Source organism: Nipponia nippon, unplaced genomic scaffold (genome assembly GCF_047370975.1).
Source record: "Nipponia nippon isolate SJK-2023a ecotype South Korea unplaced genomic scaffold, ASM4737097v1 scaffold_5, whole genome shotgun sequence".
In the NCBI taxonomy this organism is placed as follows: Eukaryota; Metazoa; Chordata; class Aves; order Pelecaniformes; family Threskiornithidae; genus Nipponia; species Nipponia nippon.
This window is the reverse complement of record NW_028262369.1, coordinates 39,426,204-39,440,491: the sequence shown is the minus strand read 5'-3', so window position 1 is coordinate 39,440,491 and position 14,288 is coordinate 39,426,204. Positions and strand designations below refer to the sequence as shown.

The window sequence follows — 14,288 nt, the reverse complement described above, 5'->3', positions numbered from 1 at the left end:
TGCCCTGGAAACTAGGTTCAATATGGATTTATGCATTAAAGGATCTTGTGCCTCCATGTTGCAGATTCTGTGAATGAATAGTGAATATGACAAAGTTATTTTTCGAGTAATATTGTATATGCATGCCTTGCTACAAGAAAAACAAAGTCTGAAATTAGAGAAATTGCTTTGAGGTTGCCAATACTGACAGTGTTGGCAAGCTTGTTCTCTTCATGCAACAAAAGGGTTTGGAAGGGGGTATGTTGTCCCTCCCCCTAATGTCCTGGTACATGTTCTGTCCTGGTGTTGATATTTCAGAGGGATGTTTTAAAAGAACCTCTACATTAAAGCTTCTTGTCTTGTATTTTGAAGAACATTTGACAATAAAAGGTATTTAAATTCTGTTTGCAAATGACTTTGAACTTTCCTGTTGTTGAAATTAATTGTTTGCTTTCTTCAAGTATAATTAAAACTTCAGCAAAATGAGCTACAGGTAGAAAAAACAGATATTCCCATTATATTTGTATTTCTGTAATATATTGGTTGTATGTGACTTACAGTCAAGGTAAAGATTTATATAAAATCAAGGTGCTTCTGTCCTCTAAAGCTGGTGGCTGCTTCAGAAATTACTCAGCTGGAAAAAAAAAAACAAACACCCAATGCTGCTCTTGACTTACTAGTAGCAAACTGAAGATGTGGGCTGCCTTCTCCATCAAGGGTGGTTATTTATCTCAGATCTGCCAAGTTTGGTTCAGTCACATTAGGATTCCCTTTAGAGACAAGCTGAAAGTCAGTGTTGCAGGCATTCCAGTGCAGTTGACACGTTCTTGAGCATCTTGAAACTTAGGAGCTGCATTTGGTTGACAAATGAGGGAAATCTCACATTCCTCTTCATCTCTTTTTTTTATTTTTTTTTTTTTTTTTTACTTGCTGATTTTTCTCTATACCTCTCAGTATTGGTGCTAGGGAACATACCTCTCTTCACTTATGCTCTCTGGAACTCCTATATGATAAATACCACAATATTTTGTATGTTACAACTTTTTTTTAGGGGAGAAAAACGCTTGTCATATGTAGTGTTTCCCAGTGCGTGTCCTACAGTGAAAGGAAAGAGCATGTTTTGTTTACTTGTCGCTTGGAGACAAAGGGAAATTCCTTGTTACTAAATGAAAACTTTGTTAGTGAAAATAATGTATGCTAAGATATGTTCCATATATTGATAGTGTTCTGTAGGGGTGCTTTACTAAATTGCATATGCAACCTCATGTACATTGGATGTGAACTACACCTGTGAAGCTTTGTTAATTCTTCATGCTTCTCCATGGAATCCTGCCTGTACTATGGTTGGTATTGAGAGGGTCAACTTGGTCTGAGCTACTGACACACCTAGACGCCTGCTGTAACTCCAGCCAGATGAAAAGTGCTGGATGGTGTCTGTGAATAGTGTCTGTTCATGACAAAAATATGTGGACAGTTAAAATAAGATTTTTAATATAGTATATCTGTGAATAATTTTAATAAGATTCTCTTTTTAATCAAAACAGAAAGAAGAAGGAAAAATTCAAGGGCAGCTTAATAAATCTGATTCCAACCAGTACATCAGAGAACTGAAAGATCAGATAGCTGAGCTGCATCATGAGGTAAGTGATAAAATACTACTGTCTCTGATCAGTTGCACCTTTTGTCCTATCTTTCATTTGTTTTGCTTGTCTAATAGTTATTGCAGCTTCAGTACCTGATTTTGCCAACATACGTGATTTTAAATGAATGTAATAAAACTAACTCTCATACATGAATCTTGCCCTTATCCTGGTATGTAAGAGAACAAAAAATTGCTTAGTTAATGATTTGACATTGAATGAGATCAGCATTTATGTTCTGTTTTGTGTTTTTCCTTAATTCCATGAGTTGATCACATTTCACTGTTGCATTTACTGCATTTGGAGCTATGTGCATGAAAATATAAGCCCCTTTATGTCTTTATTAGCTACAACTTTTAAGGCTAATTTAGTTAGAAACTAAGCTGCATTTGTGCAAATAGTGTGTAGATTTTTTTGGTTCTTGCTGTCATGAGGATGAACTTTACATGGTAGTATACTGAGATTGCTTAAAAAGAAAAAGGATGCTTGCTTAATATCAGTTAACAGATTTTTAAGTTTTAAACTGCCAAAACCTTCAACCTATGAAATTTCTGTCTTCAAACTTCCTTGGTCTAATAGTTGTAGTAACTTTCTGTTAGTTAAAAAAATCAGAAGGTCCTGAAACCAAAATGGCTTATGTAACTACTGTGCTCACTGGCTCATTTCAGTTCATCCTGCATTGTGAAGAAATGTCTTTACCTAATACTACACTGTGTGCAAAATGCCCAGTCATCTTTGCATTTGTAGCCTGCTTCTGTTTCCATATGCCTTCTAATACACAGCTCTGATGGTGTTGCTTAAAACTGTAGTATCATAGAGCAAGTCATCCTAATTGTTTGTTGCCTTTTTGCTTTTGTTAAATAAACACATCCTTTCTTTAAATGTAGGTGGTGTTTTCATAACAATCTTAGTGGATTCAACCTTTTAGGACTGATCCCTTGAGAGTTATAACATAGTGTAGCATCTTAGAATGCTGTCTATGCTATAGATTGAGGATAGTCTCTAGGGCCATCAGTCCAGCACCTTTACCAATCATTATGCTCACTTAAAAACAAATTTAAAAATCAATAACATGGCTTTTTCCATTAAAGGACTATAACTAGCTTGCTTTGTTCCTTATGAGTAAATAAGTTGCTTGTAGAATTCCCAGAAAGCCAGATATTTTGCATATTTTGCATTATGAATAAATAAGGCACTGTACTGACTTTTTCTTCTGGTCAGTGTAAGTAAAAGGTAATAAACCACTGCTTTGGAGGAAAAATAGAATTACTGTTGGAAAGCTGTTGCGTAATTTTCTCTATACAAGCATTTGTCATATATCTGGCTGAGCAACTGAATTGTCATGAGAGCATGTAATTTTGTACGTGTTTAATATGTACAAGTTTATGTGAACAGGTTGGAATGAAGATGACGTTTGTCAGCTCACAGAACAATGATAATTCTGAGTAATACCAGTGATTCCTAAACAGCTAAGTCTAGACAAATCTTTATTAGCATTTCAATTTGATTGAAAGAAAACATCAGCTAGGGAGAATATGAATTTCAACAATAGCAGAGTTTGAGTAATCCCATGTAGAAGGGCAGTCCTCATCCAGATGTGCGCTTTGTTGTGGCTTAATTTTTAATTTCCAAACTAGGTAAACACTATAGGAACAAAGTATCTCATTTTTTGATAGATAGAAACAGTAGGAAGAAACTCTGCATGTAGTAGACAAGTTCTACCTTGGCAGTATTTCTGAATGCTTCCTTTCACAGAATTTCTTAAAGCCTGGAAGTCCTTGTTTGCTAATGACTTACATATCTATTTGTATGGTTTTTAAATAAAAATCTGGGAGGGAAAGTAATACTTAATGCACAATCCTTTATTTTGAGCATAACCCATTGGGCTGATTTTGAGATAATGTAAGGTTAAGTCTGAAATGTATGTAGGTAAATTGGTGCCAATAAACAATTAAGCCTTGGATTAACGTAGCTACTAAGTAAAGAACTTTGCTTGCAGTGTTTCCTGAAACAGCAAAATCTGAATAAAGTGGCAATAGGAAGAGGCAAAAATGTTTGCCCTCAGCTGCTAAATGTTAGGATTAGTCAATACCAATTAAATAAGCCAACTTTTTTTACATCTGCACTGAAGTGTCTTCATGTGTTAATCTGTTAATGACCATGCTCTTTGCTTTTTGGCTAGCTGCTTTTTGATTCTGCTTCTGCAGAAGCTAAAAGAAACGGTACAAATTTGCAAATTCATCTTCCTGAAGATAGGGTGATGGTGTATGTGACATGCTGACCACAACCTCCCAACTGGTTAACGTGTAAAAGGCACGGTAAAGGAACAGAGTTCTTGGTCACTGCATGGTTACCATCTAATATATTGTAATTGCGGAACTTTAAATTGGACATAAATTAATGTAAAAGTTACAGTTTAAGGTAGGGGTGGGAGGGGGGTGTGTGAAACAAGATTAAATGTCTTGGGATGGCCGTCAATGCTGATTCTGCTTATTGAACATTGTTTTTCCTCTCCAGTACTGCATTTTTACAGACGTTTACATCAGAAGAATTGCAAGTTCTCCATCTGAAGGATGGAACAAAATAATGAACAGATCCTATATTGAATATAAGTAACTGCAAACTAAGTCCATATTTGGGCCTTGTGATAAACACTATTTCATGTTTTTGGCCAGCAATCTGAATGCATGTGTTCAGTGGAACCTGGAGGAGCTAGATACTTTAATTCTATCCTGTGATATGATCCATCGGATGGCAGTGGTACCAAGATGTGGCAATAGCACAATCCACCCTAATCACAGAGTTCCAGTGAAAGGTTATTGTTCCATCAGTGTTTGCAAGCCAGGCTAGTAGCCAGGGACAGGGCAAACCTAGAACACCAGAGAATAGCCAAGAGAGGGTCACTATTACTGCCCAAGGTCTAAAGCTGAATCCTCTCCATCAAAAAGGGGAGGGGTGTACTATGGCACAGGGTGCAACAGGCTGCTGGGGTAACACCTCTTGACTTTGTAGTGGAAGAAAGTTTGACCCTCAGGTTTCAGCTATTTCTCTCACCCGTTCCAGTGTGGTAACCTAAATCAGCTACATATTGGAACCCTGCATATAATTTCAGATGATTAATTTAATTTTTAAGAAGTTTTGTTTATATTTTTAAAAATTTCCAGTTGATTGCCCTTTGTTGTAATCTGAGTCCATTGATTAACGTTGGTCTTCCTTTTCTGAGCTCAAAATTTTGCATGTGTCTTAAATATGGTGCAGCTCGCAGCCTAAAGGATAAATTTCATCTGCTTTTATTACTCATCTGGGAATAGTAATGCTACAGTCAGTCTTCGAATCATATTATAAGAGGACTTATTCGTAGTAAATTCAAGTTGTTGTGTTCCTGTTACTGAGTAAAATTGCACGTACTTGAAATTGGTAGTATGGCATCCAAAACTGAACCAATTAGGCACATTATGCTATTAAATGTACAAGGTAAATTACATAGAAAAACATGATGCCTTTTTTCTTACCTTTCAAATAAGGTAAAATAACTATAAATGGAATTACTGTATTGGATTTTTGGTTTGTTCTAACAAGGTACCTGCCTGATTCCTCTTACACCTAACCAGTGGATTTCTGTAGTATGGTAAGCTGAATTGTAGATTGACTATTTCCCACTAGGTCTTAAACTTGTATTTGATGAACATGTCAGGAGAGCAAACAGACAAAAGCTGGAGCTTTGAGAACATGTAACAAGACTTGTGTTGTAGACTTCTGCTCTATGCACACGTCTCAGATCTAGTCACATGCAGCTCTTTCTTTGCACTAACTTGAGTAACCAAATATGGGTTTGAATCAAAATATTTAACATAATTTACTATATAAAATGCTGAATTCATACTTAAATTCCTCAGTGCAGCCATAACTTCACTCAGAGTTCACATACACATAAATCAATTATTGACTTGCAATTTTAACTTTAGGAAATACATGTTAGTAATTTTTATGTTAATTCCCTAGAAAGTTACTGACAGCTATCCTTTAATCTTTTACACAACGTATCAACATTTGAAAAACAGCTGTGCATAATGAAAGGACACTCAGAGTGCAGTATTTCTAGTTAGCCAATAGCTAATCCTGTGAAAAGTTGTGTAGTGTCAGATTAGTGCTGCGCTTCCTTTCCTCCTTATTGGCTGGCTTGCTTTATTGGGCACAAAGTCATTAAATGCTTATGTCTTACGGTTTTATGGTTGAAGGCTGAAACTAGCGTGAAAACCTGAAATTTTGAAGATTGTCACAGATTCAAACAGGAAGTCATGATGTAAACTTCTTTCAGAGCTTTTAGTATGCACTAGACTTAGACACTCTGCTTGCCTTTTCAGAAATTAGTGTCCCATTGCCATTTGTTCTTTTCATAAACTGAAATCTTTCCACCTAGCGTTTTCTTTCTTCCTCTCTTTTCCTTCCATTCTTAAAGCTACCTCTACAGCATTCTTGACTACTTCTAGCTTAATAGGATTTTAACCTAAAATGCTTTTCCATTGTGCAGCCCTGACAGGTTGCAGCTTCTATGAAGCAATTTTGTTACTCTTGTCAGTAAGTACACAAGCTTGGTTGCCCTGTCTTTGGCACAAGAGCAGTAAGGGCTGGTGAGCACTGTACTCTGCCACTTGACCTTACAGTTAAGGTGCTTTAAATGATGTAACATAAATGGCATGAGTATACAGGTGCTGCAAGACTTGTACAGTGGGTTACATACTCTCAGGCTGCACAAGGAGTACTAGTACTTCATAGAAGTTGCCTTTGATTAGACACTGAAACGTTAAGTGAAAGCAACTTTTGTGAAACACTTTTACCCTTCGAGAGAGTATCCCACTTCAGTAGGTAGTACTGAAGTAAAGCAGTTACTGTATGAGGAAAAGAATAAATAGGAAGTTTGGACTGTTACGAGTTTCCATTAAGTAAAGTTGAAGGCTTAAGAAAAACTAAGACAAATCTTGAACTAGTTGTTACGCATTTCAACATAAATCACATACTGGGGAAAAAAGGAGGAGGTTCTTTGTAGTTTGCCACTCTTCGCTTTTAATTCAAACTGAATGGAATTAAATGATTTATAAACTGCTGAAGTTCTGCATTTCATGCACTACCCCTCTGTACATGCAGTCACTTTATATATATTACACAGCAGCTGTCTCTGCTTCCTGTTGGATGTTGCAAGGCTTGTATGTGTTACCTAGATTACAGGAGTGGTACAAAAGATTAGAATTGACATGCTTACCCACAAACTACACTGGCAGACCACAAGACACCTTTGGAGACAAAAGCAAGTGGTTTCCAGTCTTACAGGCTTTGTGATTTAGGACTGAAGTGCTTAAGTTTAAATTGTATTTCAAGCGAAACTTTGTAAAGTTTGTCTTTGTCATACTGCTAGCTGATTTTTGTGTCTCTTGGAATGCTTTAATGAGTTTGTTTTGCTGTTAAATTTCAGTTTCTTATTTATATTACTACAGTATATCAAACATAGGTTTGTTTTAATCTTATGAAAGTTTTCATATTAAAAGCTAAATTCTGCCTAGTATGTATTCAAGGCTGCAAAAGCAAGTAGCCTCTACAATTTGGGATTGTGGAGCATTATTCCATAAGGCTATGATTCTACTGTGTATTGGCCATCTGCATTAGGGGACAGCTTTATGAAGGGGAGCAACAACATACAGAAACTTAGTGCTTCCTTCACTTAGCATGCATTTTTTCCTTAGAAAGCAGGAATATGGATGATGAAGATAGCTCTTTAAAATCCGTTTTAACGTTTTCCTATACTTGAGGGATTCAGTTGTTTTTAGCTCGGAAGCAGTTGAAGAATACTCAGAGCTTAGTGATGCTTTTTTTTTTTTGACAAATTATTTGGCATTTTTTACATACAAAATATTCTTTATAATCCTGGCATCTTTTGCTCTTGGTCTATATTCTTAGGTAAAAAAAAATTATCCCTGGAGACGTACAGATGTCACATGTATAATTGAAAAATGGGCTACTTGGTGGAGTTTGAGAACAACATTCTGGGAAAGTACCACTACATATTTGCCTATTGTTACATTCTTTTCTGGGCATCTGCTATTGACCAATGTCAGAGACAGAATATGAAGCTAGTTTTAGGGGTTTTTTTTAGACTGGAGTATTATTATTCTGCTTCAAGAATTCTTTGAGGCTTTTGAAAGGCTATAATAACTTTAAGTGAAATTCTGGTGATTAAATTCTTGCATATTGACAATGCAGAAAAGGGGGGATTTTTTTTTTAAAGTATTTCCCATTTTCAGTATCTGAAAACTCAATGGCTATTCAAAGAAGTAGTGACCACTAGTTTACTACTCTTCCATTCCCACATACATATAGTTTATCTAGGAATGGATCTGATATTATGTTTTAAGAACCTAATGGAGTCAGTAAGATTCTGATACAGGTGTTATCTCATGGTCTGATCTTGCTCCTGGTGAGAGCAATCATTAAGATCGGCTTAATGAAAAGAGATATAAAAGTTGGAGATTGAATACTGTGCTTTTAAAAGATTTTGCTTGTGTAAATAAAATTCAAGACACTTTAAGTAATTACTTTGAGGATAAATAATGCATAAGTTATGACCAAAGGAGTAGCTGGTAATATGGCTGAATTAAAGATACATATTGCAACTTGGGTTAGCTTCCTAGGCTTTCACTGCTGAAAGTAAACCGTAGACATCAGTGTGAAGGATTAAAAAAACCCACCTATATAGGCCACATAATACAACACCTAAATAAAATTCAGTGCACTATAGTACACAGGAAGAAAGTTTAAACCACATGAACAGTTCCTTTGGTCTTAAATACCATAAACTTGTATGGTCAGTAAGCTGTGTTTAAAAGCTGCCAAATTATTTCCTCCTTGTTTTTTTTATTATTAGTTAATAATCTTAAAACAGTATGGTACAGTGAGTGGTTCTGGTCCCCAGCACAGTTTAGTCCAGGTTGCCCCCTGAGGAGATGAGGGAATATTTTCACAAGCAGCTAAATGACTCTTGCATCAGCCATAGATGAGCACAAAATGATGATGCTGCTTGTGGCCCACTGGAGTAGCACAAGATGGGCTGGCCACCTAGCAGCATTCCTAGCTCCTGTTTCTCTGAATAATAGCATCTGGGCTTGATGGCGGGACACGAGCAGGAAGCTTTATTCCTTTCCTCTGTTAATTTTGTTACTAGGATTCTTTTGAGTCAAATTCAATGCTTACCAAATCAAATGTTCTCTTATCTGAAGCACCACTAGACTCCATTCAGAAGCAGGGTAAATAACTCTGAGCTTCATCCTGCTGTACTTGGACTGCTGCTGTCCAGCCACTTGGTTTGGATGTGTCTATGCTGTGTTGCAGTCATGACTGCAGTGTGGGCACATCTTTAAGTAACTTTTAAAGCTATGAATGAGTTGTGCATGGCTTTGCATGATGGAGATAGGAGGATTAACTGGGGAAAGTGAATTCTAGTTTAAGTTCAACCTACTAGAATTTTTTTAAGTTATCCTCATATTTATATGACATATAAGTCATATGAAGACATATTTATAGGGTGGTGGCTAGCAGTGGATCGGATCATATAGGCAAATGAGAGATGATCAGATTTATCAGCATTTAGGTATCTTGGAAACAGAAATAGGTTAAATTTCTTTTATCAGAACTAAGGCAAGAACAGCAAGTCCAAAAAGGCTTAGTACTCTTCCTGTAAAATTTATAATTAGATGTAATGCTCTTCCACTCAGTCTCTTGCCAACTTATTTTTTCCCCCTTTCTTTGGGAAAGAGTGTACTATTTGCTTTCCATGTAGTACAGGCAGATGTATATTTGTCTCTTGGCAATTGTCATTTTACTTGCTTTCGTAAAACCAGCTAAGGTTTGTGGGATTTATTTCAGTCAGTTTTTACACTGTTCTCAGTTCATAGTTCTCACTAAAACTGTAACGTTTGTTAAAAGTACTGTATTAACTCTTGCAAAGCGCTTGTCTCTCAATATTGACTAGAATCACATTAACACCTTCTAATAGTTTGTTTTAGTAGACAAATGCTTTCAAAATATGTGGCATGCTCTAAATGTTTTCTTACTTGATAAGAAATGTTGTCCCTGAAAGGAAATATGTTAGCCCTCAGATTTACAAAGTAAGCATTTCAACTTGTGGGGGAAGTTTATAGCACAATAAATCATGTGCTTTTCTTTTACTGTATCTTGCAAGCACAGTTGGACAAGAGAGCATCAGATTTTTCCCTCCCCACAAGTAAAGTTCTTGCAAGGCTGCTGGACAGCTAAAAATGTAGATGCTTTACTAGTACGTGTCAAAGTTACCGAGCCTCTCTGCTGGCAGAGTCTGATTTAAGTGGTTGTGGTCAGTCTGAGGAACCTGTGATGTGATAAGATAGCGTTTGTGAGGTCATGTGGTTTGCAAACACCCAATCTAATGTAGCAGCTTTGTCTACACAGGATAGTTAAATATATACTGTATGCGTTAGAAAAGTGAATTGCTTTATTCCTTTAATTCAGCTTGTCCTTGAGAGTCAGAGATGTTATACTGGCTTGATTGTTACAGAAGTGTGAGACTGAGCAGATTGGGAGTCTTGATTCTCCAATAACTTTTTCCAATTTAGTTACCCTGCCCTTAATAAAACAACTAGCTTTAGAAACTGTCTGGCTTAACTAAGCAATCAACAAGCACAAGTGTTATTGCACAATGGAATCCCTGTATATTGTATGAACATCAGTTGTTTAATTCAATTAATTTTGAATGGGTGTTCACAGCATAATTAACACAGACATGTTACGCTTGCTCAAAAAGCTAGGATTGATTCCATAATGATGGTACCCCATTCCACAAATCTTTGGCCACAAACTCCATCTTCATCTTTGCATCAGGTTAAGATCAATTCCTCTCCCTTCCCCTCAGTAGCAACACCATCAACAAAATATCTTTCATCTCTCATGAAAGTGAAGGAAACCTCTAAATGTGAACGGTGTAACCAAGACAGCGATGTAGTCTGTCCTCAAACAGAATAGGTAGTACTTTGCTCACTTCGATGAGGGCAACAGTTTTAGACGTGAATCTTAACTGTTTCACTGCCGCTGCTGACAGATGAGATTCAGTGATCAAATAAATGAAGACTGGTGATTGTTCTCTTTACAAACATTTCCCCTTTTTTTTTTTTTTTGACTGTATCCTACTGTGACAAAGCTCCAGATCTGTCTTGCTGAGCAATATACTAGTTCTTGATTGTAGCATTAGAGATTAATGGAGCTAGCTATACCTAAGTATGCTAAGTCTCCGTTTAGAGTCTGTCTGGATTGCCAAAGCAAGTAAACTGATTATAGATAAAGTTATTTCATTATCATGGCAATGATGGTCTTCTCTTGAGTGTTGATGCTGCGTGACCCATCTGCTGTGCTAATTATAGCTATGTCAGGGTCTATCCTATGTTTCTGCCTATGGATTGGAAAGTGGAGGGATTGAGGTTCTACTGATTTGAATTTATCTGAATAGTTGTTCCTTGCAAAAAATTTTGTGTTAGCAACCATACATAGCTGCCATCTATGTGAGAAACAAGCTCAAGAGAGGAATGCTTTAAAAGGACAGAGTAAAAGTGCAAAATGGTAATTTCCTGTAACTGTTGCCCATAATGGGTACATTTTCAGTCTCTGTATCAGCCAGTACGTTCTAGTTAATGCGTGAGGTTTCAGTAACTTTTGTATTTATAGATGCATGCTCTAGGGAGAAGGGGCATTGAGATTTAGGTAGTTCCTATATAATAATTGCAGTACATTTAGTGTGATCATGCTGCTGTTTTAAAATAGCTTTGTTGCCATGTCCTCACTCCAAATAAACACTTTCATTAGAACTTCTTGTAGGGAGAGTTTCTGGGAACTTTCCTTCCACCTACCAACTAGGTATTTATAGAAACTTCCTAGCGCTAAGTCAGCTTAGAACTTTTTTTTTGGAATTGCATATAATCTTACTACAACAAACCTGTCAGATCTTAGAAAAATTCCCTCAATAGATAAAATCTGACTTAGTTACCCAAGACTGATTTCTTTTGAAAATAGTTTAAAAGTTGGGTACTTCCTTAGCGCTCTTGCTATTTCAATTGCATATTTGATACAGAACTTCAAAGTTTAATGTGATTACACGGCACTAGATCAAAACCAGATTCTTTAACCATATAGTGCAGTGATCAAAAAGTCATGACCTCCCATTGATCGCTTTATTGGTTTCCTGTTCTGATTCACTGGAAACCTTCTGGTCTGAACACTTGTTGCTAGTTTTAATCTTTGTCACGTTTACAATACAGCAGACTCATCTATGGTAGAACTGATATACAACATACATCTAAGATCGTATTTCCTTTTGGCTCAAGTGCTCTTGAACTGATAATGTTGAAAAAACACTTTTTATGAAAACTTAAGTCAGGAAATGTAAGAGTACATTCAGAGCAATATGAAATAAATAGCAGGACAACTGGAGATGAGCTTTCTTTTAATGCATTAAAACTATTTTATAGATTTTATTTAAGCTTCCTGACATCTATAGGGATTTTGTAAAGCATTTTGTATTACTGTAAGACTGAATATAACTTACAGAAGCTGGAAATTTAAAACAGAGGCCAAATATTTAAGTGCTATTAAAAAACCCAGAAGCCTGAAATGACTCAGTCTTGGAAATTTCTTGCTGCTCTTTTGCTTTTCACTTATGACACACTGCAATGGTTTGAACTCTGTCTAGTGATACGGTCAGCAAAGTTCATTTGAGATAAGTATTTCAGGTTGTATACCAGTGTGTTACTCTGGGTCATCCTTTTAAAAGTACGAGTTTCAAAAACAAAGGTAATTCTTTCCTTAAACAAGAGAATTTAGTAGTTAATCACATACATGAGCTTGGATTCCAAAGAGTTAACAATGAGTGGGGCAGATTCATCTAATGTCGTAGTACCTCATGACTGTTGCTTTTAATCCCACTATAGATGACCAAAAAAAAAAAATCATCTCTGTCCAGAGACTCTTTGGGTTTTTATCTTTTAAGAATAGCAGCCATATTGGTACAACTAAAGAAAGCAGACTAGATCTGTTTGGGTATATAATACTGTCATTCACTGCTGTTCTGGTTTGGGCCCACAATAGGCTTATCAAGCCTGGAGTTTAATACTTGCTCTGACTTCTGATCAGCTTCTGTTGCCAGTTTCAAGGTGTTCTGCTGCAATTGCTGTAACAAGTGGACAGATCATACTGCAACTGTATTAGATTGAATTCAATCTATGAACTCCAGAAACAGTTGCATTGTTTTGAAATAGTGCGGATCAAGAAGTTCAGACACATATGAGACCCTGGAGACAACTAGATACGGACAGATGCAGCCTTCCTACCATTAAGTTATGCTGCAAATCAGCCTTCTTTGAACCCTTCGACCATATTGAAAGTAATATAAAATTAATTTTCTCCATCTGCTTCTTTCTGCTTGTCCTAAAAACCCTAACAAATCAAATTAACTTTTCTCCAAGATTCATTTTATCACACTTCAAAATAAGGAGCCAAATACTCCCCTAAGTTCTCTAAGAATTTCTGTCAACTGATTTTTATCTTGGTGTGAGCACTATAAAATTGTTTTGGGGGCAGACAAGGTAATGCTAGCAGGAAGCAAATACAGCTCTGAACTCATCCCTAGAAAGCAGAGTTCATTTTCTTTAGGAAACTACAGCTTATATTCTTTAGAAATACTATTTTATAGAAACCAGTAAACTTGCACTATTCTAGGATCATTAACTCTTGCCAGGGTTCATTGTTGATTGTGCAGGTTTCCTGTTTTAGTCATGCTAAACTCAGTCCCAAATGTGCTAAGGTGGATCCCAGACAGTCTTGAGTACGCTGGAGTGCAGCTTGGCCCTTCCTACAGGGACTAGCTAACAACTTCATGTCAAAGGTCATTGCTAGACTCCCTAAAAATCAGTATTTTGTTTATCTGACTGAAACGTCTGCTGGGTGAAAATTTTTAGATGAGGAAATGAATTTCCACATTTAAAGGATATCAGAGACAAAACTATGTCTTAAAAAAAAATAAGCCTCCATGATAAATGAAATGTTTAATAGTGATTTATTAACTAGTAAGCAAAGGAAGCAATTTTGCAAACAGATTTTTGAAACGCTCTCCGTGCATGTTATTTGTAAGCATGATCAAGACATTTCCTGCTTTCTTATGTCACAGTACTTAATGCACTGGATTTTTTAAAAAACCTATTTCAGTTTGCTTGATTTTGCTTAACTAGTCTAATTTGTTAAATTAAACTCTGATTAGAATCTTGAGTACTGCCTTACAAATGTCACTTTTGGGGGTGGGGCAAAGGCAAAAGCAAAGACAAGTCATAAAACTACGTAACGATGATTCCAATCTGCTAAATCCCGAATTTATGTCAAACCCCCACCCTGAACGTTTCAGGCTAATGTTAATATTTGTAGTTTAGATGAACTACAAGGGGAAAAAGTATTTTTGTCCATGTTAGTGTTGTAGTAAAACTTCCCTGAAATAATAGCTTTCCAGAGTTCTTTAATGCATTTTAACATGTATTCAGTTTCCTCCTTATGTCCATGACTCTTCAACCACCCATTAGAATGTGTTCAACAACTTGATTTCAACAAAAT

General features: G+C 36.4%; 1 protein-coding gene across 5 annotated transcripts in view; it reads left to right on the top strand.

The window, feature by feature from the left end:
• EVI5 (ecotropic viral integration site 5) overlaps window positions 1–14,288 on the top strand; it is a 116,326-nt gene that overhangs the window by 92,528 nt on the left and 9,510 nt on the right. For all 5 annotated transcript variants that reach the window (XM_087730358.1, XM_009468257.2, XM_087730355.1 and 2 more), the window contains one exon: window positions 1,524–1,619. In XM_087730358.1, coding sequence (XP_087586484.1) covers window positions 1,524–1,619 — 96 coding nt within the window. The remainder of the gene's footprint in view (window positions 1–1,523; window positions 1,620–14,288) is intronic.